The sequence below is a fragment of the Dromiciops gliroides genome, chromosome 5 (genome assembly GCF_019393635.1).
Source record: "Dromiciops gliroides isolate mDroGli1 chromosome 5, mDroGli1.pri, whole genome shotgun sequence".
Classification (NCBI taxonomy): domain Eukaryota; kingdom Metazoa; phylum Chordata; class Mammalia; order Microbiotheria; family Microbiotheriidae; genus Dromiciops; species Dromiciops gliroides.
In genome coordinates this window covers 36,747,947-36,773,741 of record NC_057865.1, presented here as the reverse complement: position 1 = coordinate 36,773,741, position 25,795 = coordinate 36,747,947, and the positions used below count along the sequence as shown (strand labels likewise).

Here is a 25,795-nt window from a genome sequence, read left to right as displayed (position 1 = left end):
GTCCTTTCATTCCATGATTACCATCCACTTCCCATACTCTATCCATTCATAGATGTTTGTGGGTTGTTTCCTGACATTAGAATGTGAGTTCCCTAAGGGGCTGGGATCATGTTGTTGCCTTTCTTTGTATGCACTTAGCACAATGCTTGGCACACAGTAAATGCTTAATAAACATTTGCCAATTGATTGATAAGCCTGATCATGGTTCACATGATTTACAAAAGATTCTATAAGACAATGAACTGGGGGCAGCTAGGTGGTAGAGTGGAAAAAAAGCATTGGCCCTGGATTCAGGAGGACCCGAGTTCAAATCTGGCCTCAGACACTTGACAATTACTAGTTGTGTGACTCTGGGCAAGTCACTTAACCCTCATTTCCTTGCAAAAAGAAAGAAGAAGAAGAAGACAATGAACTGACTGGATAGAATATTGTCCCACTTGGAACAAATGTAGTAAGGTAAAATCTAATAGGAATAAATGTAAAAGCCCCTTTAAAAAAACTGCACAAGATGGGGGTTGGGGAAGGGGAGAGACATGGCCAGATAGCAGCTCATTTGAAACAGAGCTGGGCCTGCAAGCCATCATCAAGTCATCAGTGTGTATGTTCTAGTTGCTATCTTAGGCTGCATTTGAAAGAGAAGTCTACTGGTCCATTCTGAGGAGTCCTGTCATGTTCTGTCCTGATTAGCCAACATCTGGAGTGGTACATTCAGTTCTAGGTAGGTGCTACATTTTGGAAAGATCATTGATAAGAATGAGAGTGTCCGGGGGCAGCTAGATGGCGCAGTGGTTAAAGCACCGGCCCTGGATTCAGGAGTACCTGAGTTCAAATCCGGCCTCAGACACTTGACACTTACTAGCTGTGTGACTCTGGGCAAGTCACTTAACCCCCATTGCCTTAAAAAAAAAAAAAAAAAAGAATGAGAGTGTCCAAGAAGAGAGCCATTGAAAATGGTGACAGTCGTCAAGCTTGGACAATGATAGCTGAAAGGCCATCCTTGGGAAGAAGAAAGAACTAGGAGTAGTCATAGGTGGAAATTATAGGGGGCTAGTATGTAGTATGTAGGTATGTAGTCAAGGGAATCCTTGTTCAGGGTCAGATTTAGAACATACAGGGTTTTCCAAAAGCTAATCATGCTTAAAACTGCAACAAGACTTTTGGGACAAGTTGGCCAGTGAGATTGTGTCTGTGAGCGATGACTGCATGAGCCTCTGTTGAAGTGGACTGGAAGGAAGGTCTGCTTTGGCCTTCATATCAGACGTGGTAAGATCTTGAAGCGGCACGAGTGGGTAGAGGGCTGGCTGGTTGTCTGAATGATTGGTTCAGATAAAGAGTGGCTCTTAAATACCGTGAACTAAACATGGTTCAATATGGCGAATCACGCCATTTTGAAGTAACATATTGGACTTCACTTGAAAAGTCTTTATAATTACCTTGTGACTAGTGATGGTGGCATCACCCCATGAGGATTCTTTTTCCCAGCTCTGTCTAGATCAGGATAGGAAACTCCTTCTGCCAATGGCTATCAATGATTGTTTTGCAATTTAAAGCCACAGAGAGTTGCTTGGGGGACATGTGGAGATTGTCAGAGGAAGACTACAAACTCTTGTCCCTTGACTCCAAGACAGATCCTCTATCCATAGCGGTCACGCTGCCTCTGACAGGGATTAATTGTGCCTTAAATTGGATTGTTTCGGTCCAGTGTTCTTTTTATCTTTCCTAATGGCTTCTTAAGTTTCCATAAGCATCCCAGCTCCATGGGCTTTGTATTGTGAAAAATGCAAGGCAGCCTCAAAAAGACATATTTAGAATGAGTTATGTGGCTGTTGCTCACAAATTGTAAGTACTTGGTACTTTGTCCCACTTGTTAGTTAAGTCATGCAAGTCCTTTGAACCTCAGTTTCTTTACCTGTACTTCACATCTGTGAACTTTAATTATCATATATCAACCAATCTACAAGCATTTATTAAGCATCTATTATGCACAGGTACTTTGTTAGGCAGTGGGCATACAAAAACAAAACAGAAATAGTCTGTGCCTTTCGGAAACTTATGTTCTAAAAGGAGACATATCATTTACAACAGCAGCTAGGTGGTGTACTGGATAAAACTCTGAACCTGGAGTCAGGAAGACTCGTCTTTGTGAGTTCAAATCTGGTCTCAGACACTTGCTAACTGCATGACCCTGGGCAAGTCACTGAGTCCTGTTTGCCTCAGTTTCCTCATCTGTCAAATGAGCTGCAGAAGGAAATGGCAAACCCCTCCAGTATTTTTTGAAGAAAACCCCAAATAGGGTCACAGAGTCAGATACCAATAAAACAACTGAAGAACAACTATTTGCATGAGCGTATCCAGAATATATCATAGTATCTAGCATTTACATAGTGTTTTAAGATTCACAAAGTGCTTACAAAGTTATCTCATTTGATTCTCACAACTACTCTGAGGAAGGTGGTATTATTATCTCCATTTTACAGATAAGAAAAGAAAGTCTGAGAAAGGGTAAGTGATTTGCCCAGGGTCACCTAGCTAACAGGATTTGAACTCGGGTCTTTCTGACTCCAAATCCCATACTCCATCCACTATGCCACCCAGCTGCCTTATTATTTAACTTCTCTAAGACCCAGTTTCCTCATTCAGAATTGGGATAGTAATAGCTATAGCACCTTATAAGCTTCAAATGAGATACACCAACCATGTGGACCTTAAAGAAACGTATTAAATTGACCATGATTGTTCTCCCAGAACCTCAGCTTTCTCATCTGTAAAGTGGGCTAAATAGTCCTTTCCCTCTGTGGATCTGTGATGTATTGTTTAGCACAGTGAGCAGTGGAAACAGTGGCTTCGGTCACATGACATTTAAAAAGTACTAATGATGAGATTTGCCGATTTTTAAAGACGGGTTTTCATTTTCAGTTGATTGGAAGATGCTTGTGGTTTGGAGACGCTTAGGATGGTTAAGAAATGTGGGAGAACTGGACATCCCGAAGTTCTGATTGGCACGAGTGGGTAGAGGGCTGGCTGGCAAGGGCCCGAGAATAATCACTAGAGTCTCCTGGAGACCTGCCATAGATCAGGAGACGGTGTTATTGATTTCTCCACATAATTGTAGCTTTTAATTAAGAAAAGCAGTGGGGTTTCTTGGACAGCAGGACAGGTCCCTGTGACTGTGTTCAAAGTTAGGGAAACAGAGAGAGTGGGAGCTAAAATTTTGAACAGGATTGTAAATACCTCAAATGATAGTAGTTGAAGTTTATAGGATACTTTGCAATCACAAAGCACTTGCATATGTCATGTCACTGACCCTTCCGGCAACCCCATGGAGTAGGTGCTAGCATTAGCCTCATTTTGCAGAATAGGAAACAGAGGTCCTGAGCAGTGGCATTCTCCTTCTTGTTAAATAACAGAGCTGGAACTCCAAACCTAGTTATGGGACCATAGATCCAGAGATGGAAGGGACAGTGGAGGTCAACCAGTCCAAACCCCTCATTTTACATATGAAGCTCAGAATGGTTAAGTGATTTGATTTGTCCAAGGTCACACGGGCAGTAAGTGTCAGGGGTGGGATTTGAACCCAGGTCTTCTGACTCCAGGGCCATTGTTCTTTCCATGATTTTTCATCTTTTGAATTTTTTTTCCTCAGGGCCGCCTCAATGGTTGCTGAACTGAATTAGATTGAACTCAGTTGTCCAATAAAGGTGGGGTTTTATCAGAAAATGTGTTGTCACTTGGTCTCTTAGTGAGTCACTTGGGTTATAGTACTAAATGAATTATTCTTACTCTTAAAGCTCCACTATTTGTATGTATTTCCAGCTCTGCCCCCCCCATCAGAGTTTTCCCAAGATTTCATTCCCTTTCATCAGCTCATCTTCTGACACTGGTTCCAGACTGAGAAAAGTCCAGGAATGAAAGAAGAGAATGACCATCTATCAGTTTTATGGTGTTGGTCTAGTCCCTGGAACATTCTTTCTTCAGAAGCTCAGGCAGGGAGCTCTGTCCCATCATCTTGGCCGACCCCATGGAGGCCTGCTGAGTTCAGTGACTCTCCATCCAGTTATTCCTTCCACCAACCCTGACCACCTACTATGTACAAGGCTCCCCCAATCAGAGCTCCTTGGGGCAGGGGCCAGTTTTAGCCTTTCTTGGTATATCCCCTTTGGCTCTGGACACATAGTAGACCTTTAATAAATATTTATGGACTAACTCCTGGTAGGTATTAAGTGGTAATAAAGGGAAAAGGGTAATTCTTGCCAAACAAATGAACACCTTTCCCTTATCCCCTTATATGTTTAACTTATATGTATCTCTGACTTCTTCCTTTCTTTATAGATTAGAAGTTCTTCTCTATGTATTCCCAGAGTCAGAGCAGGTACTTTTTTTTGAGGGGGGGGGCAGGGCAATGAGAGTTAAGTGACTTGCTCAGGGTCATACAGCTAGTAAGCATCAGCTGTCTGAGGCTGGATTTGAACTTAGGTCCTCTTGAATCCAGTGCTTTATCCACTGCGCCATCTAGCTGCCCCTTAGTAGATACTTACTAAGTACTTGTTAATTGATTGTCCTGAGACAAACAGGTGGAGTGCTTTCAAATCAGGAGACTGGGTTTGATTGCCAATTTTATAACTCTGGGAAGGATTCACCTCTCTGGGCTTCTGTTTCCTTTTCTGTAGAATGAGAGGGAATAGAATCTGGGAACTCTGAGTCGCTTTCCAATTCTAGATATTCTGATCATGTGATCCCTCTAAGACTATAAGTTCTAGAATTCATTTATCTTTATGTCCCCATTAGCGCCTAAACACTCAGGAAGTGTTTGATGAGAATGGGCTCAAGGAAGGAATAACATTCACACCCAGCTGGAAGGAGTTTATTTAACCCAACAGGAAAGTAGGAGGGGAAGAGGATAAGGAGGGAAGGGTGAAAAAAGGGAGTATAGAGTGGGGGAGGGGACAATCAGAAGTAAAACACTTTTGAGGAGGAATAGGGTAAAAGACAATAGAAAATAGAGTAAACATCATGGGAAGGGAATAGGATGGAGGGAAATAGTTATGATGATTGATTATAATGGCAAAACGTATGGTACCTACTTTGCTGGGCTATTATGAAGAAAATTCTTTGTCAAGTTTAAGGTACTATATACAGGTTATGAATGAGCAGGATACTATCAGAAAAACCTGGAAAGACCTACATGAATTGAAGCAGAGTGAAACGTACTGTATACAAAATAACAGCAATAGTGTAAGATGATCTGTGGCAAAGCATGTGGTTATTTTCAGCAAGGCAATGATCCAATATAACCCTGAAGGACTTATGAAAATTGCAATCCATCTACAGAGAAAGAACTGATGGTGTCTGAAAACAGATGGAAACACATTTAAAAATTTTTTTTTCTTTGTCAATTCCTGAATCTGAAGTTTTGTTTGTTTTGTTTTTACATATAAGGTATTTTATTTTTTCCGTTACATGTAAAGATAGTTCTCAACTTTTGTTTATACAAGCTTTACAATTTCAGATTTTTCTCCCTCCCTCTCCTCCCTCCCCCCTCCCCTAGACAGCAGGTAATCTGATATAGGTTATATCTATATATCTATATATCATATCCATATCCATATAGATAGATATCTATACACACACATATATATACACATAATAACATTAATCCTATGTCTGCATTAATCCTGTTACAAGAGAAAAAATCAGAGCAGTGAAGCAAAACCTCAAAATAGAAAAAAAAAAACAACAGCACCCAAAACAAAAGAAATAGTATGGTTCAATCAGCATCTATACTCCACAGTTCTTTTTTTTTTTTCTTGGATTTGGAGATCCTCTTCTATCATGAGTTCCCTGGAACTCTTCTGTACCATTGCATTGGTGAGAAGAATATAGTCCATCACAGTAGGTCAACACTCAATGTTGATGATACTGTGTACAATGTTCTTCTGGTTCTGCTCATCTCACTCATCATCAGCTCACGGAAGACCCTCCAGGTTTCTCTGAACTCCTCCTGCTCATCATTTCTTACAGCACAATAGTATTCCATTGTATTCATATACCACAACTTGTCCAGCCATTCCCCAATTGATGGGCACCCCCTCAACTTCCAATTCCTTGCTACCACGTAAAGAGCAGCTATAAATATTTTTGTACATGTGGGTCCCTTTCCCCCTTCCATGATTTCTTTGGGAAAAAGACCTAAAAGTGGAATTGCTGGGTCAAAGGGTATGCACGGCTTTATCGCCCTTTGGGCATGATTCCAAATTGCTCTCCAGAATGGTTGGATCAGTTCACAGCTCCACCAACAATGCATTAGTGTTCCAACTTTCCCACAGCTTCTCCAACATTTATTATCTTCCTTTTTTGTCATTTTAGCCAATCTGATAGGTGTCAGGTGGTACCTCAGAGTTGTTTTTATTTGCATCTCTCTAATCATTAGAGATTTAGAGCATTTTTTCATATGGGAATAGATAGCTTTGGTTTCTTCATCATGAAGTTTTGTTTTTTAACTGTTTTCTCTCACAACTTAGCTAATATGGGAATGTTTTCCATGACTACTCATGCATAACTTATTTTGAATTGCTTGAGTTCTTGTGGGTGGGTGGTGGGAAGGGAGGGAGGAGGAGAGGTTGGAGCACAAAGTTTTAAAAAATTGATGTCAAAATTTGTTTTTACTTTGGAAAATAAAATTTAAATGAAATTTAAAAAAAGAAATGTTTGATGAGTTAAATGAATGAATGAATGAATGAAACAGTGAATCTCCTAGGAGAGATAAGTCATAATCTCTCAAACCCTCAAAATCCTAGGACTCTGTCAAACCTCCGAGACTGCATTTCATGGTATTTAATCTTCAGAGTAATATATTGAATTCAATATGACAAATACTTACATCTGTGAGGACCTTTGTTAGATGCTGGGGACACACAGGCAAAAACAAAGCTCCATCACCTTGGGAGCCTCTGTCTGTAGGCGGGTATGGCATAACCTCATATAACTACAACGCAGTCACTCTTCTCCTCTTAGATGTCTCAGGACTGTCCTTTCATCCAAGAAAATGTCCGCATAGCTGAGGAATTAAAATGGTGAGCGAGGTTAAGCTAGTGGTGGCAGACCCACTAGTTTAAGGGAAGCTGGGAGAGCCAGTTTTTTTCCATTTTTACCCTCACCCCTGTGGGTTGTGGTGACATTCTAAGGATTGATGACTAGTTATCTAGAAACTGGAGCAGACTGTTTGGGAGAGATTAAAAATGTTGAAGAGAAAATAAGAAAAAAATTTTACTACTAAGAGAGAAAGGGAAATTGGAATAATCTTGTGCGACTTAATGTGGATGTGGATATATATATATAGCCATTGCAGTAAGGGATCTCCAGAGTTTTAGGAGAGGGACGGTGTCATGAAGAGCCTCAATGGGTGATGGTAGGATCATGGTCCTAGAGCTAGAAGGGAGTTCAGAGACCATACAGATCAACCCCTGCATTTTACAAATGAAAATGGAGCCCAAGGAGGTTAAGTTTGTGACTTCATGGGGTTTTCTTGGCAAAGATACTGAAGAGGCTTTGCCATTTCCTTCCCTGGTGTGCCCCCATTTTATAGATGAGGAACTGAGGCAAGCGGGTTAAGTAAATTACACACTGCTAGTAAGTGTCTGAAGGATGGATTTGAACTCATGTCTTCCTGATTCCAAACCCAGTGCTCTGTCTGCTGCACCACCCGGGTGTCAGGGCTTCAATTACTCCTTTGTGAAATGAGAGGATTGGACTCCTGATGTCTTTTCCATTTCCAGATCTGAGTGCTTATGATCCGTGTGATTTCTGGAGCTTCCTGAGGGTCTATTATTCATACCCTTCCTGGTCTTAAGAAAATAAATCGAACAATGGGCTGGAGTCTGTTTAGAATGTTTGGATATTTATATACATTGCTAATTGCCCCTGTATTAAAGGACAGGATTAGAATTCACAAGGAATAAGGCAAATTGAAGGGATGACCCGAGTTCTTTGCAACGAGTGACTTGAATTGGTTGACAATTATTGTAGTAGGATGGCTATCAATGAGCTTCATTTATCTTCATCTCTCTGTCTATCGTCCCCTCCCCCATGCCTAACACGGTGCCATCCTTAATAAATGTCTGTCGAATATTGTTTAATTGAGACGAAATTGGAGAGGGTTAGCCAGGAAGAATTACTGGATGACCTTCAGATCCTTTCAAATCCTAATTTTCTAGGATTACTGGAGGTTAAAACAATGTGACAGGAGAGGATAGTTGGATTGAGTGAGTGAGTGAATGTGAAGATGGACCGGGGGTGGGGAAGCCAGTTAAATGCAGGAATATTCAGAGGAGAAGTAACAACTATGAAGAATGAACCATCCTAAGAGCTTGGACAGGAATTTTATTCTTTTTTGTGAAATCCCAAAGACCTGAGTGGTTATGAAAGAAATCTAAGTGAATAAATAGGACAGAATCCTAGAACATGCCCAATTTTACCATCTGTCTCAACTGGAGAGGCAGAATAGGCTGTCCAAAAACACCCTCCCTCCCCCCACTTCCTGTAGGAGGCTTCTCTATTATCAGAGCAGACCCTGACCCACTGAATGATTCCAGATAAGCACCTAAGTTCCAACTGAAGAGCCTTGGATGTAACTTAAAAAACACGTGCTGAACCGAATTGGATTCAAACGTCTTTTTTCTAGAAACTGGCCCCAAACACCCACCTTCCTCTGAACTCCACTAGAAATATGTTTCCAGGCAATTCCTTTGGCACCAAATACCCTGGCTGGTGATACCTCCTCTGTAGCTGCCTTGAGCTGTTATTTAAACCTCTCATTTAATAGTTCCCTTATCTTGTTAGTGAATAGGCTTAATATCCAGTACTAGGGAGTGGACAGTTCTACTGTAAGATGCCTGGGCCAGACCACACCTGACTGAAGCACTGTGTGAAGTTCTGGCCACTATGTTGTAGGGGTGCATAGATAACCTGGAGACCAGCCAGGATGGTGAATGACATCATGCCAGATGAATATTTGTGGAAGGAATGAGAACGGTTAGCCTGGGGAAGGGAGGACAAAGACAAAAAAGGTGGCAATATAAGTCTGAGCAATTTGATAACCAAAGTTGGGGTGAGTGAGACATGTTCAGAAGACAGTGATGAATCTGGCCTGACAAGAGTAGAAGGTGCATTTGGGGGAAGAGTAGAAAGTTAGGTTGGAGAGTGGGTTGGAAATAGAGTAGTTCAAAGAGTTTGGACCTAATGGGATTTAAAGTGACAGATTACAGGGAATCACTGGAGCGTCCTTAGCAAGGGGTGATGGTAAAGAAACCATTTAGATTCAGAGGGGTTGAGTCCTGGCTCTGTCACTTGGCCTTGTGTCAATTGCTTGCTTTCTCTGCCATTTACTGGCTGTGTGACCTTAAGAAAATCCCTAGCCTTCAGTTTTCTTATCTGTAAAATGGAAATAATAATTATCTGCCTGTTTCTTCACCGAGGATCTGATGAAATAAAGTATGTCAGAATGCTTTGTAAATGGTAAAATGGAAAAGAAATGTCATGTATGCTGCTGCTGTGAATATAGTGGTCAAGGTTTGAGGAGGATTAATTGGGCTGGGTTACACAGAGCATAATGAAGGGAGGAAGCAACTGGAGGCAGAGACCAGGCCTGAGTCAGGGGCCATAATTAAGGTAACTGTCTGGGAGGGAATGGTCCAGCCAGGAATGCAGTCTGATGCCCCCAGCTGCCCATATTCTTGCTAGTTGGAACAGAGCAGAATCCATGAGTTATTTCAAAGGAGGAAATGAAAGAACCTGCTGACAGATTGGATATAGGTAATGAAAGAAATGTAAACATCAAAGATGCCTCCTAGGTCAGGAGTTTTAAATCTGGGGTTCATGAACTTGTGTTGGTTTTTTTTTAAATTTTGATAATTGTATTTAATTATAACCATGACCACCTGTGAAAGATTTAGCAACTCTGATCAATCCAACGTTCCAAGATGATTCCAAGGGACCCATGATGAAAAATGCCATCCACCCTGAGAGAGAACTACCGAACTAGGGGCAAATTGACACATGCTCTTTTCACTTTATTTTTCTTGGTGGGGGGGGGGTTCCTTTTGCAACAGGGCTAGTATGGAAATATGTTTTGCATGACCTAAAACACCCTGTATTTGGAGATCACTGGTTTCCTTTGTAATCCTATGTTTTTGGTTGTTGTTGGTTTTTTTTTTTTTAATTTTATGTGTTTAAAAGCATTCTTTTACGATGTGACCCATAGGCTTCCCCAGAGTGGCAGAGGAGTCCAGGACACACAGAAAGATGAAGATTTCCTACTCTAATGTTTCTGACTTGGAAAAATTTAAGAATACTTGGATCACTTATAGAAATGGGATCATCCATCACTCTTAAAACACTGAACCTTTACCAGTCAGGCAGTGTTTGTGGGGAACAGAAGGCAGTACTTTATACAACTATTACTAGAGAAAGAGCTTTTAACCAAACAGAGGGAAAAGGGATAATCATAAAAGACAAAGCAGACAGTTTTTCTTACATAAAATTAAAATCCTTTTTAGTGAACAAAATCAATACAACCAGGATGAGAAGGGAAGCTGTTGACTATTGGGGTGGAGAGGGGAAGACTTTATAGCAAAAGTCTCTGATAAAGGTTTGTGATCTAAGCTACATGAAGAATTGGTAAAAATAAATGAGAACAAGAGTCAATTTCCAATAGATAAGTGGCTAAAAAATATGAACAGGCAGTTTTCAAAAAAAAGAAATTGAAACTAAAAATAACCATATACTCTAAATCACTAGTAAGAGAAATGCAAATTAATAATCTTTGAGGTTTCACCTCTTCCCCATCAGTTTACCAAAGATGACAAAAGAAGAAAGAACCATTCTGGAAAAGAATACCAACTTCTACTAGAAAAGTCACCAAGATGCTCATACCTTCTGACCCAGTGTTAGAACCCAAGTGTTAGAACCCAAGTGTTTGTTAGAACCCAAGTGTTTGTTAGAACCCAAGAAGAAAGAAAAAGCCCAATATAAACAAAATTACTGATAGTTGTACCTTTTTTTGTGGTGGTAGTTGGTATCCAATGGCTGAAAAAAATGTGATGTTTCATACATCAGTGTGTGAAAATACATGTGGTGGAATATTATTGTTCCATAAGAAATGATGAATATAAGTAATTCAGAGAAATCCTAGGCTTCTTGGGACTTATTCAGAGAGAAGCAGGAGAGCCCTACACAGTGACCACAATAATGTAAGGAAGGCAATACCCAGAGCCATCTGCATAATGCATTAGCCAAATGTGACTTTAGACCATTGATGCCAAAACATGTCCTCCTTTTCTGTGCAGAGAAGTGATGAGGCCTTGTGTGGCTGGACATACCCTATGTGTTGGCTTGTTCGATTTTGTTCAATCATTTCAGACGTGTTCAATTCTCCATTGCCCCATTTGGGTTTTCTTGGCAAAGTTACTGGAGTGGTTTGCCATTTTCTTTCCCAGATCATTTTACAGATTAGGGAACCGAGGCAAACAGGGTTTAGTGAGTTGCCCAGGGTCACACAGCTAGTAAATGTTGGAGGCCTGATTTGAACTCAGGAAGAAGAGTCAGGTCAAGCACTCTAGCTGCCCTTATGTTAGGCTTAGCTATATGTCCTTACGGTTATCCCTTCCATATCTCAACTTTCCCAACTTGGTTTCACTATATCACAAGTTGGCATAAGAAATGACTGTAAATGGGAATTTTGGGGGGATTTCGTGGAAGCTGTGGATGACATGGGAAGGCTAGGAGATGACACAGAAAAAAGTTTAGAAACTCTTAAATGCATAAAATATGTCTATAACCAAACACTTAACCCAAATTTTACAATAAGGTACAGTAAATACCCTATACAAGAAAAAGAAGGGGGCAGCTAGGTGGCTCAGTGCATAAAGCACCGGCCCTGAATTCAAGAGGACCTGAGTTCAAATCCGGCCTCAGACACTTGACACTTACTAGCTGTGTGACCCTGGGCAAGTCACTTAACTCTCATTGCCCTGCAAAAAGACATTTTAAAAAAATATATATGTAATCAAAGAAAAAGAAAAAAAATCAGACTTCTCTGGTACAAAGGGAAGACCAAAAGATTTTGCATGTGCGGTACCATGCCCCTCACCCCCATGATGTAGAAGGGATAACTTTATAAGGAAAGCTTTAATTATAATCAGAGGAAAAGAAGGAGTGAGGGAGGATCACTGGGAAGCAAAGGTGATATAAAAGAGAAAACAAGACATTAATAAAACATTTGTTTGAGGGGGCAGCTGGATGGCGCAGTGGTTAAAGCACCGGCCCTGGATTCAGGAGTACCTGAGTTCAAATCCGGCCTCAGACACTTGACACTTACTAGCTGTGTGACCGTGGGCAAGTCACTTAACCCCCATTGCCTAAAATAAATAAATAAACAAATAAATAAATAAGTAAATGAAACATTTGTTTGAAATGGAAAAAATATTAAATGTGACATAAACAGAATTTAAAACAGACTAAAAAAAATCTATCACACTCTCTTATGATTCAAGTCAGAATAATGAGGTAGTAATGTGTTCCAGGTTGAGAGTTAAAAAAAAAGAAATGTATCTTTTTTTTCTTTACATAAATAACAGAGTGATTAAAAACAGACACACCCTAGAAAAACCACTACAGATGTTCAGAGGTAGACACATCAACACCTGTGTGAGGGTGGGCAAGTCCCTTTGCCTATCCAGGCGTCAGAAGTGTCCATTTTTTTCAATGATGGGGTTGGACTGGGTGATTTCGAAAGTCCTTTCAAATTCAAAGTCCTATGATCACCTCTTCATTGGGTCATCATCTACCTACCAGGGAGATATGGAAGAAGGTCTTGGCTTTGCTCTCAGCGATCAGGCAGTCGAGTAGAGAAGAATGAAACTAACCTACACAAAGCATTTAGAGAACAGAGCCACACTGCCTATATTTAAGTACCAAACCGAGTGTTTCAGGGCGATGCCAGTGAGAGCCCCAGTAGTGAAGAAAGGCTGTGGAGAGAAGGTGCGGCCTAAAAGAAGGCTCTCTGGAGGGTAACATTTCTCACATTTCCTGAGTTTTTGTGTGTAACACAAAACCCGACTCTTCCCCCCCCCTCTCCCCAGCCCTCTTCTGACTCATTGAGTTAAAAAAAGCAGAAGGGAAGTACCTTAATTTTTTTCAGGAGTAAACAACAATAACCAGCTCCCCCTTTTCTTTCCCCTCCCCAAAAGATGGCATGTTAAACTCTGCTTAGGACATTTCCTTTCAAAAGGAAAATTAAAGCAATATTCTATAAATAAATGATTCATTGAGCTAGTCACCTGTCTGTGGTGGGGGGAGGGATTGGAATGGTACAACTTTGCAGCAGCATAGCTGACCACTCAATCCTCCCTCTCTTTCCATCACTTTTTTTGGGGGTGGGGTGGGGCAATGAGAGTTAAGTGACTTGTCCAGGGTCACACGGCTAGTAAGTGTCATATGTATGAGGCCGGATTTGAACTCAGGTCCTCCTGAATTCAGGGCTGGGGCTTTATTCACTGTGCCACCTAGCTGCCCCCAATCCTCCCTCTCTCCTTCCAGCCAGAGACCCAGGTATGTCTTTTTCCCTTCTATCAGTCAAGGTACTTGGTGGCTGCCTCCTGCCTATTTGAGAATCCTCTAGCCAAGCAGAGACTTAGTTTAAAGGGGAAGTTACTCTTTTGAGGTAGGGAGATGGCTCATTCTGCTCTCCCACTTGTATGTGGGTGAGACATTAACTTCCCTGGGCCTCAGTTTCCTCATTTGTAAAAGGAGGTACTTGAACAAAATGGCATTTCCAATCCCTTTGCCCTCTAGATCTATGACCCCAGAAGTACATCCCCAAAAGGTAAATGGCCAGCACCAGTCAGCATGGGCTAAAAACTCCGGTGGCTAGAAAGTTGCTTTGAGATCCAGATGTTAAAATTTAGATCGAACACATCTGTACAATCCACTTGTCACTTGGACTATTGTTGTTATCTTTTTAGATTCAGAAAGACCCAGGAGATAGTTAAAAAAACTGAAGGCAGGCAACCATATCCTAAATATGTTCTTAGTATCGGAAGTGAGCGTGTTGGAATTGGTTGAGTACCATATTACTTTATATGCAGTCGAGAAGCAGCGACAGTTTTCACACTAAAGTGAGCCACTTAAGTACCATTATAGGTCATAAATTAAAGTTCATTAGCATCAATATTTTCATTGGAATGTAAAGTGTCACCAGTGTCATTTATATGGGCTCCGTGTTAACCATTAAGTTTTCCATGACTGGAGAAAGATGATGGATTTTATTATCGTTTACACTGGATACAAATGGTACCTCCTTTTTTTTTTTTTTTTGTAAATTAACTTTGAATTAATATTTCAACAGACAGAAAGCCTGAGTGTTGTCACGAAAGTAGGGTTATATTTCATTCCTCTGTCATTCTAGGATCCCCAAACACATCCTTTTATCCAGAAATTATAGTCTGTTGATACAGATTGATTTGGAACTGAGTTGGTCCACAATGCCTCAAGTGAGAAAAGACTTTCTCATTTTATAGAAATTAGTGATTTATTTTCCTAACCTTGGCCAGAATCCAGAGAATAGCCAGGATAGTGAAGGGTCCTGAGCTCATATCATATAAGGACCAGTTGAAGGAATCCACCAATGGTTAGCCTTGAGAAAAGAGGATGGAAGGAAGTTGGGGGAGAGATAGGAGAGCTATCTTCAAGGTTTTGAAGGGCTGCCTGTCATGTAGAAGGATTAGACTTGCTCATTTGGGCCCAATAGGCCTTTCTTAGGCCTACTGTTGTCTTTCTTAGGAGTTGGTACTAAGGACATTGAAAAGTTTTTATATGATGTTCTTGTCATTCTTCCTTTGCATTTTTCTTTCTTCAAGAAAAAATCTAAAAAACCCCCCAAAACCACACAAACAAGCAAAAAAGAAAGAAAGAAAGAAAGAAAAAGAAAGAAAGAAGAAAGAAATCTCAGCCTCAAAGAGCCTGTTAGGAAATGCTTAGCCATTTGGCCATAGTATACTTGTTATGGGTTCAGATTTTGATGTTGGGTTTGTCATGAGATGAGATATTTGCAAGCTATTAGGTTAGTTAGTTCTACCAAGAATCAGAAAGATGTATTATTCAAAGTCGGCATGAATACAGGTCCCTACTGTAAATTTGGATTTTTTTTTAAAAAGGAATAACTTCATTTTCATTTTCCTCCCAAGGCTCCTTTTAAAGACTTAATTCTTACAGTCTATCATTCTGATTCTGAAGAGCAGTAAATACCTGCCTCCCTGATTTTCCCCCCTTTGAATTTTTACTGAGGCTGATTGACATTTCTAAGAAGTAATGTACCTTTTCTTTGTCCCTGGAATTTCTGCCAATAAGATCTCTTCTGAAGCATTGGGAAATTTAGACGTGTATAATTCTTAAAGGGACAGTATCTCTTTCAGAAAAGTCATTTATGGTCTTTCAAGCACTCCCAATTTTGTCAGTAGGAGGACTCCCTCAAGGGGTGAGCATCACAACCCCTTTATTGCCTAATAGCTGACTTTTGAGGGTCAACATGGCTGAAAACTGTATCACTTCTTTGGTGGAAGGGCACATAAAGAGATAATTAAGTGGAAATGGTGAAGCATGCAAGGGCAGGGTGCCTCATTGTGCAGAAAACCATGGCAGATCTTACACAGTTTTGTATTATTTCCAACAAAGGCTGTGACCTTGAGGACAGATAACCAGTAGCTGACTATTTCTGTTTTTCTTTAAGGCCTTATGTGCTTATCCTGATAAAGTACCTTCAAAGGGGCCACCTCCATCCTGGGGTCTGTGTCTGGTGTTCTTGGGAGGCATGTTAAGGCTTGGAAACTGTCTGGAAAATCCTGCAAGGCATCTCTGATGCAGCCTTGAATTAGTGGCTCTTTCATTCCAAGTTAGTGTGATTGAATGGAAGAGAAGGCCAGCCTACAGTTACTAAACCTTGTGTGTGTGTGTGTGTGTGTGTGTGTGTGTGTGTGTGTGTGTGTGTGTGTATTTTAAAGGGCAGGCATTCCTTTCTCTAGCCCCACACTGTTTTCACCAGTGACTCAAATCGGATTGGAAGATATAATATTTTGCTCACGGGATTGTTTTGAAGCAGTTTGGCTGATCATAGGACACTGATCTTGATCAAATCACTAATCCTCTTTTTTTTTTTTTGCTGACTAAAGTATTCAACCAACAAGCATTTATTGAGCACCCATGCTAACCACTGGGGGGTCAAAGTAGGTAACATATGTAAAGCACTGTGCAAATCTCAAAATCCATATAAATACTAGCTCTCTTCTTCCTCCTCCTGGGAGATATCATGTACATATAGTGGGTATTCCAAGGGTCTTGGTGCAGTCTTAAGCATTAGTAACTTGGTACATACAGTGGTAGTAAGTGTATGCAGAGTAAATTGAACAGCAATAGTAGTATATATGGAGTAACTACAAAAAATCCAAGGTGGTTAAGGAGGGAGGGCACCAGCCAGCTGTTGGGGGATCAGGAAGGGTCCCTAGGAAAGCTGGTGCTTGAGCTGCATTTCAATTCTGATTGCAATCAAAGGAATCAGTCCTAAACAACAGTCTGAACAAATCAGTTATGATGCACCCACCTAGGAAACAGCAAAAATCATTTTTTTTCTAAGGCACCTAGGAGTTTGGAAAGCCAGGACTGGTATTTTCACTAAGACTATCATTTGCTTATTTGTGCCATTGGCTTTTATTCCATCTTCTGTTGACAAATCGTGTTAGTTTAAAGGAAAGGAATTTGTGGGCCAGATGTGTTTTCCATGGACTGTCATCACCCGTCACCTTTTCATGACAAGCAGTTATACAGGAGATGAAATATAGCTCTCTAGCAGTGCAGAAGCAGAAGCCGACTTTTCAGGATTCATTTCAATGATATATAGGATGGATGGATGGATGGATACATAGAAAAATGGATAGCCAAGATAAACACAGACAGATAAATGGATAGATGGGTAGATTAATGGATGGTAGATGGATGGATGGCAAATAGATTGCTGGACAAGTGGATGGACCTCCATTTGGGGTTTTCTTGGTGGAGATATTGGAGTGGTTTGCCATTTCCTTTTCCAATTCATTTGACAGATGAGGAGACTGAGACAAACAGGGTGAAGTGACTTGCCCATGGTCACATAGCTAGTAAGTGTCTGAGGCTGGATTTGAACTCAGGAATATGAGTCTTGCTGACTCCAGGCTTTGTGCTCCATCTACTGCACCACCCAGCTACCTCAAATACATATGAGTATGTATGAGGGCAATATTTTTGTGAGATTACATGTATAGGTTAGTCTGATCACTAATTGACATCTATTTTCTAAGAATTTATCAAGAGCCATGCTATGTCCTACCTACCTCACAAGGATGAGGATAAAATTAGTTAATATATATGGATGCTCTTTGTAAACCCTAACATGCTATCTACACCAGTGAATTCATAGAATTCCCTGAGGCCTGGAGGGTTTGGGGAAGGCTTCACAGAAGACATAGAATTTGAGCTTAGATGTGAAAGGTCACATCTCTCAAATAAGCAGTTATAGAGAAGGAAGGCACCATAATTATTGGGCTACATATCAAATGGAGATAAGTGCTATCTAATGAAAAGTCACATACCAGATAGGTAGGATAAGGTGACCTCTGGGCTCTCTCCCAACATTGTGACACAGAAATGTTTGTGAGGAACCCACCATATGCAGGGTATTAGGATAAGCAATAGAGATGCAGAGATCTAAAATGATGGCCAGATTCTCTTGGCTTTGAGGTTCTTAACTTGAGTGTCTGTGAATGGATCTCAGAGGGTTCATATACTTGGATGGGAAAGAAAAATCACATCTTTATTTTCACTAACCTCTAAGTGAATGTTAGCATTTCCTTTAATTATTTAAAAATCCGTCTTCTGAGAAGAAGTTGATGGGCTTCCCCAGGCTGCCAAAGGTTTCCATGACAGAGAAAGATGAAGAACTCATCTTAGAGAATGATTTCAGTCATCATGACTTCTCTAGGTCTTAGGCTTTTAAATGTTGGTCTTTGAAATAGTTGAAGAATGCACAGTTTTAAAACACACTCACCAATATTTAATGTAGACAGGGATTTGCTGGAGCAACTCATATACCGGTATATGTGAGAATTTACATCTCTGAAATCTGCAAACGCTACAAATCAAGGCTTGCTGTACTGTTTTGGCTGATTGTCTAGACTTAAGTGATGGAGAAAATCTTAGCATTGCAGATTAAACTTAAAAGTGTGTTGTATGTACATTGAATTTTCCAGAGTGCCAGTTGTTAAACATTTACTAGCATAAGTTAGAGTGTAGAATACGGCATTTTTGTAAAAATTCAGGGATGCCTTCTGGATGCAAATGATAAGATGGAAATTTCTCCTTATTATAGATAGCACATAATTAGAGGGAATAAGCATTTATTAAATGTTAGGCACTGTCCTAAGCCCTTTACAACTATTATCACATTTGATCCTCACAGCAATCCTGGGATGTAGGTACTATTATTATCCCATTTTACAGATGAGGAAACTAAGGCAGAGAGAGATGTTAAGTGACTTGCCAAGGGTCACACAGCTAGTAAGTATTGAAGGCTAAATTTGAACCCAGGTTCTCCTGACTCTAAGGCCAGTGCTCTATCCTCTTAGCTGCATCATTAAAATACATATAACTAAGCACACACGTGTGTACATGTGTTTAAATCAGAATAATCAAGCTGTTCCCAGTATCACAAATTTACATACTAGCTTAGGATGTTACCACAGGTTGGGTGTCATTATGGAGTCTGAGTTCATCCTTTATCTGTTGCGAGTAAAGAGAGCACGTTTATTCTCTCTATTAAGTCAAGTCCAAACGGATTCATTAAGTACCTACTATGTGCTAAGAACAATGCTGAGCACTAGGGGTACTAGGGGCACTGTGCCACCTAGCTGCCCCCTATTTTCTGTTTTTTTTTTTCTTAATTGGAAGTCCTAAAGCATGGAGACCATCTTTTACCCATTAGGGCATTGTCTCATTTTTGAGTTGCCCCTTCAAATGCATCTTGCTTTATAATAAAGTCACTCCCATTCTGGAAAAGGTGAAATTGCCATGTTTAGGAGTTTCATGCCTTCACTTAGGGCTGATCCCAGATTGAATTTCACACAGACCTGATTGAACATTTAAAACACAATGCATAGGGGCAGCTAGGTGGCGCAGTGGATAAAGCACCAGCCCTGGATTCAGGAGGACCTGAGTTCAAATCCGGCCTCAGACACTTGACACTTACTAGCTGTGTGACCCTGGGCAAGTCACTTAACCCCCATTGCCCACAAAACCCCCCCCAAACCTCCCCAAAAAACAAACAAAAAACCCCACAATGCATGCTTCGGGGATCTGGAGCCATTCTAATAAAATGTGTTTTTGTAGATAGAGTGACCCTCAGGTTTTTTGGGGGGTTTTTGGGGGGGGTTCCTCTTATCTCTGAAGATAGAGGTGTTTTTTTTAAGATACTTTTATTGCTGTATTTTATTTCATGCCTTATATCTTAGTATCCAAATCAGAGGTGCCTCTTTGCTCATTGTGAAACTTTGAGGGAAACGAAAAGAGTCAGAGTTGGAATTTAATTACCCAAGGTACAGTTTGCTTATGAAATTGTATATATTCAAAAAGTAAGAGCAGTTTTGAATTTCAGCCACATCTTCAAAATAAAGATGAAAGAGATTTTCCTCTAAATTGGTTATGTCCAGATTAGGAGAAGCAGAATGATCTTAGTCTAATATTTGACTGCATGTGATTCCCTCCCCCCACCCCCACCCTGGGGCCAAGACACTTTCCTTTGGTATGATTTTCTAACTCCAGATTTTGTCTGCCATGCCTTATACTCCAACTGTGAAAGCAGGGAGGAAAAAAATGGAATGCAGTTCTAGGTGACTGAAAACTTGTCACAGGTTTCATGTATAAATTAAAAGGTAATGGGAGCTGTTGTAAGTTAAAACATTTTTTAATTGTTTGAAGCCATGTATCCATCTTTAGCTTAAATAGAATGTTCTTTATGGTAAAGATTATGTCTGTCTACTAATAGATCAACTTTTGGAGACGGGAAAATGTGTTCTTGGGTTTGGAGGAAGGGAGTTGTGTGCTTTGCCTTTTGGAACTAAACAAGACACTCTAATTTGGAAGGACTTTAGAAATCTTTGTAGTCCCCAGTTTCTCTTTGGGTAGTCTTAATGATGCAATAATTCCAGATTGCCTTCCAATAGTGTCTTAGGGCTGCTAGCAATGCAATTCAATGTTTCTAAAGAAAAGACACTAAGTCTGTCTTCTGGTGGGCCACAGGGAGGTCTGTGGTGGGTTTAAGTGAACTACAGTGTGTTACCAAGATGTGGGGCAAAGGATGCCATCACAGAAGCAACCAGTGGGTATTTATTAAGCCTTTACCTACTATGTGCCAAGTACCATGCTAAGTGTTGGGGATTCAAATGCAGTGAGTGAAATCATCCTTGCCTGAAAGGATTTTTCATTCTAACTGGGGAGATAGCAATTATGTCTCTAAGTTTATGCAGAATCAATACAAAGAAAATAAATACAAAGTAGTTAAATAGAAGTGGGCAGCTAGGTGGTGCAGTGCTCTGGAGTCAGGAGGACCTGAGTTCAAATCCACCCTCAGATACGTACTAGCTGTGTGACCCTGGGCAAGTCACTTAACTCTGTTGGTCTCAGTTTCCTCATCTGTAAAATAAACTGGAGAAGGAAAAGGCAAAGCATTCCAGTATCTTTACCAAGAAAATCCCCCGGGGGGGGGGGGCACAAAGAGTTGGACACAACCAAAATGGCTTAAAAACAACAAAAGTTAAATAGTACAAAGGTGCTTGAGAGAAAGGGCAGTAACAATTGAGGGAAAGAGTATTAGGAAAGAGTTGGTGTAGAAGGTCATGCATCTCAAAGGAAGATTCTGTGAGGTGCAGGTGAAAAGGGAGTGTGGAAATGCCAATGGAAAGGTGTGGGGACAAGTGTGAAGGACAGAGTAGGCTGACTTGCATTGCAGAGGGTGGAAGGAGAGTGGTATCCCTTGAGCCTGGAAAAAGAAGTTGAGGACAGGTTGTAAAGAACTTTAAAAGCCAAAGAGGCAACTGGGAGCCACTGTGGTTTATTAAGGAGGAGAGCGATGTGGTAAAGATTGGTCCTTAAGAGGAATTGCTCACTAGATGCATGGAGGATGATCATGCGTCAGGAAAGACTTGAGGTGGGGAGAGCACCAGGCATTTATTTAGTGTTTGCTTTGTGCCAGAAGCTGTGGTAAGTACTGATGATCCAGACAGAAGTGTAAGATAGTCTCTTCCCTTGAGGACCTTATGTTTTAAGACAATTCAAAAAAGGGAGCTGAATGATGGGGTGTTGACCTCTAGAACCAGGAGGGGAATGAATGTTGGCTGGTCTGGGTCCCCAGTGGGAACAGAGGGGAGAAGTTCCAGGGTGAGAGACAGCAGCTGAAGCATGGGAGCAAAGTCTGGAAAGGCAAAAGCAGAGCCAGGAGAGGAACCAATTAGGAGGCAGTTGTAGTAAGGACCTGAACTAAGGTGGTGGCTGTGTGTGTGGAGAGAAGGGGTCAATGGGAGAAAATCTGGGAAGGGAGAAGTGGCCAGATATGGCAATGGACTGGATGTCTGGAGGGAGGGTGAGGGAGGAGTCTAGAGGGAGAACTGTATGTCTGGAAAGTGATTCTCCAGTCATGTAGCAAGAGTAAGGACAGCTCACATCACCCATGAAATGTCCAAAGAATGGGCAGAAGACCTCTAGCACTGTGGGTAAGCTGCTGGGGGAATTTATGGAAGGACATGGAGGAGAGAGGTCCCACAGGATGAGTTACAGCTTTCACATTAATGAGACCACAGAGCTCATTAATGAAAGAGGCATTATTAGGAGAATTAGAGGAATGTTGAGGCATTAAAAGGAGAATTAGAGGAATGTTGGAAGTGCCATGATTATATAAATATGTAAATGCAGAATACACTTTACTGAAAACAAGCTGTAGAATTTTAGTGCTAGGAAGGACAGCCAAAAGAAACCTGACCCTGTCTCTGTCTCTCTTTGTCTCTCTGCCTCTCCGTCTCTAGTTCTTCTCTCTGTCTCTGTGTCCCTTTTTCTGTTTCTGTGTCCCTCTCCATCCCACTCTCCCCCTATTCCCCCTCTTTCTTTTTCCCCTCCCTGTTGTCTTTTTCCCTTCTCCTCCTTTCCCTTTCCTTTTCCTTCTTACCTTTTCTCCCTCTCCTTCCCCCTCTCCTTTCTCCGTTTCCTCCTCATCCTTCTCTATCTCCTTCTTCCTCTCCTGTTCCCTCTTCTCTTTCTGTCTCCTCCATTTTCTTCTTCCTTTCTCACCCTTCCCCTTCTTTCCCTTTCTTTTCCTTTCCCTCTCTTTATCTCCCTTTCTTTCTTATTCTTTCTCCCTTTCCCTATCCTTCTTTTTCCTCCCCCTTCCCTCTTCCTCCTCTTCTCCCTCTTCTTTTCTCTCTCCCCACCTTCTGAAGTAGAACCTCATGTGTCTACATAACTCATGGGACCATAAATGATCCAGATATGTGGAAATCTGGAGAATCTGGAATTTCTCCTGGAACTTCTGGATCCTTGCTTGTATTCCCTCCTTTCATCTTGCTCCTGGCTTGCCATGCTACAATTTGATATGGATTTCTGTCTAGCCTCCAGAACAGTTCAGATAGCTCGGACACCATATATAGATCAGGACTAACCACAAAAGATTTCCCTGCAGCTACAGCTAAGCTTAGTCTATCTGACACATCCCACTGAGCATCAATTCAAGGGTGAATTCATACCTGTCAGTGATACAGCCTCTCCTTGTGTTGCCCTGTATAATCATTAGACGTTAATGACTATCTTAGTTCAGGGCCCAAGGCACAGAGTGCTTAATGAGTGAAAGACAACTTGAGAGAAAATATCTTAGCATTTTATCCCCAGCCTAGAGCAGTGCATATATTATCCAAATGTACTAAAATTGATCATTTTTTCCTCTTTCTTCCCCCAGGATGGCACCAAACAGAAAAGAGAACGGAAAAAGACAGTGTCATTTAGCAGCATGCCGACAGAGAAGAAAATCAGCAGTGCGAGTGACTGCATCAATTCAATGGTTGAAGGCTCAGAACTCAAGAAGGTTCGCTCCAACTCTAGAATTTACCATCGGTATTTTCTCTTAGATGCTGACATGCAGTCCCTGAGATGGGAGCCATCGAAGAAGGATTCAGAGAAAGCCAAGATTGACATTAAGTCAATCAAGGAAGTGAGAACAGGGAAAAACACAGAGATTTTCCGCAGCAATGGCATTTCTGACCAGATCTCTGAAGACTGTGCGTTTTCTGTCATCTACGGAGAGAATTATGAGTCACTCGACCTGGTTGCCAACTCTGCTGATGTGGCCAACATCTGGGTAACGGGGTTGCGGTACCTCATCTCCTATGGAAAACATACGCTCGACATGATAGAGAGCAGCCAGGACAACATGCGGACTTCCTGGGTTTCACAATTGTTTAGTGAAGTCGATGTAGATCATTTTGGACACATGTCTCTATGTAGCGCCGTGCAGTGCATCAAAAACCTTAACCCTGGCTTAAAAACCAGCAAAATCGAGCTGAAGTTCAAAGAACTACACAAGTCCAAGGATAAAACTGGCACTGAAGTGACGAAGGAGGAATTTGCTGAGGTTTTCCATGAGCTCTGTACCAGGCCTGAAATTTATTTCCTTTTAGTTCAGTTTTCAAGCAATAAAGAATTCCTCGATACCAAGGACCTTATGATGTTTTTAGAAGCAGAGCAAGGTGTGGCCCACATCGACGAAGAAGTCAGCTTGGAGATCATTCACAAGTATGAGCCGTCCAAAGAGGGCCAGGAACGGGGCTGGCTCTCCATAGATGGCTTCACCAATTACCTTATGTCCCCTGATTGTTACATTTTCGATCCAGAGCACAAGAAGGTTTGTCAGGACATGAAGCAGCCTTTGTCCCATTATTTCATCAATTCATCTCATAATACCTACCTGATAGAAGACCAGTTCCGAGGCCCATCCGATATCACAGGGTACATCCGAGCTCTTAAAATGGGCTGTCGGAGTGTTGAGTTAGACGTGTGGGATGGGCCTGATAATGAGCCTGTAATTTACACAGGCCACACCATGACCTCGCAGATAGTCTTCCGAAGTGTGATAGATATCATTAACAAATATGCATTCTTTGCTTCAGAATACCCCCTTATTCTGTGTCTAGAAAACCACTGTTCGATTAAACAGCAAAAGGTAATGGTCCAACACATGAAGAAAATTTTGGGGGACAAACTCTACACGACGTCACCCAACATGGAAGAATCGTATCTGCCGTCTCCAGACGTCCTAAAAGGGAAAATCCTCATTAAGGCGAAAAAACTGTCCACCAATTGCCCCGGATTAGAGGGAGACGTCACCGATGAAGATGAAGGAGCGGAGATGTCTCAGAGAATAGGCAAAGAAAATGTGGAGCAGGCTAATGTGGTGCCTGTAAAACGATTTCAGCTCTGCAAAGAACTCTCTGAGTTGGTGAGCATCTGCAAATCGGTTCAGTTTAAAGAGTTCCAAGTGTCCTTTCAGGCTCAGAAATACTGGGAGGTCTGTTCCTTTAATGAAGTGCTCGCCAGCAAATACGCCAATGAAAATCCAGGGGATTTTGTCAATTACAACAAGCGCTTTCTTGCTAGAGTCTTTCCCAGCCCCATGAGGATCGATTCCAGCAACATGAACCCTCAGGACTTTTGGAAGTGTGGCTGTCAGATCGTCGCCATGAACTTTCAGACCCCCGGCTTGATGATGGACCTGAACATTGGCTGGTTTAGACAGAATGGAAACTGTGGCTATGTCCTGCGGCCGGCCATCATGAGAGAGGAGGTGTCCTTCTTTAGCGCCAACACAAAAGACTCCGTCCCTGGGGTGTCGCCGCAGCTCCTCCATATTAAGATTATCAGCGGGCAGAACTTCCCCAAGCCCAAAGGCTCGGGGGCCAAAGGGGACGTGGTGGACCCTTACGTCTACGTGGAAATCCACGGAATCCCCGCAGACTGCGCTGAACAAAGGACAAAAACCGTGAACCAGAATGGAGACACTCCCATTTTTGATGAGAGCTTTGAATTTCAGATCAACCTCCCAGAACTGGCCATGGTGCGCTTTGTGGTGTTAGACGATGATTATATTGGGGATGAATTCATTGGGCAGTACACGATTCCCTTTGAGTGTTTACAGACCGGCTACCGGCATGTTCCGCTGCAGTCTTTGACTGGGGAAGTGTTGCCTCATGCCTCTTTATTTGTTCATGTGGCTATTACTAACAGGAGGGGAGGAGGGAAACCTCATAAGAGGGGACTTTCTGTAAGAAAAGGGAAAAAATCCAGGGAATATGCCTCTTTGAGAACCTTGTGGATTAAAACAGTAGATGAAGTGTTCAAGAATGCCCAGCCGCCTATACGGGATGCCACAGATTTGAGAGAGAATATGCAGGTACATTTCTTGTTTCTTAAAAATCGAACCTTTGCTGTTTCCATAGGGCTCGCAGACGTGTGTTGTTTACACAGTTACTATGCATATCCCAGACCTAAATGATTGGTAAATGTCAATTGCATTTGAAATATTTTTCACGAATTACATCCTCCCCTTCAATAAGATTTTTAAAACTGCAATTAATATTCTTGTGCTGAAAAATGGATGATATGATAACTCTTGGTACAAGTGTTTGTC

General features: G+C 41.5%; 1 protein-coding gene across 2 annotated transcripts in view; it reads left to right on the top strand.

The window, feature by feature from the left end:
- The window catches only part of PLCL2 (phospholipase C like 2), a 235,879-nt gene that overhangs the window by 113,987 nt on the left and 96,097 nt on the right, over nt 1–25,795 (top strand). For both annotated transcript variants that reach the window (XM_043966908.1, XM_043966910.1), the window contains exon 3: nt 23,072–25,558. In XM_043966908.1, coding sequence (XP_043822843.1) covers nt 23,072–25,558 — 2,487 coding nt within the window. The remainder of the gene's footprint in view (nt 1–23,071; nt 25,559–25,795) is intronic.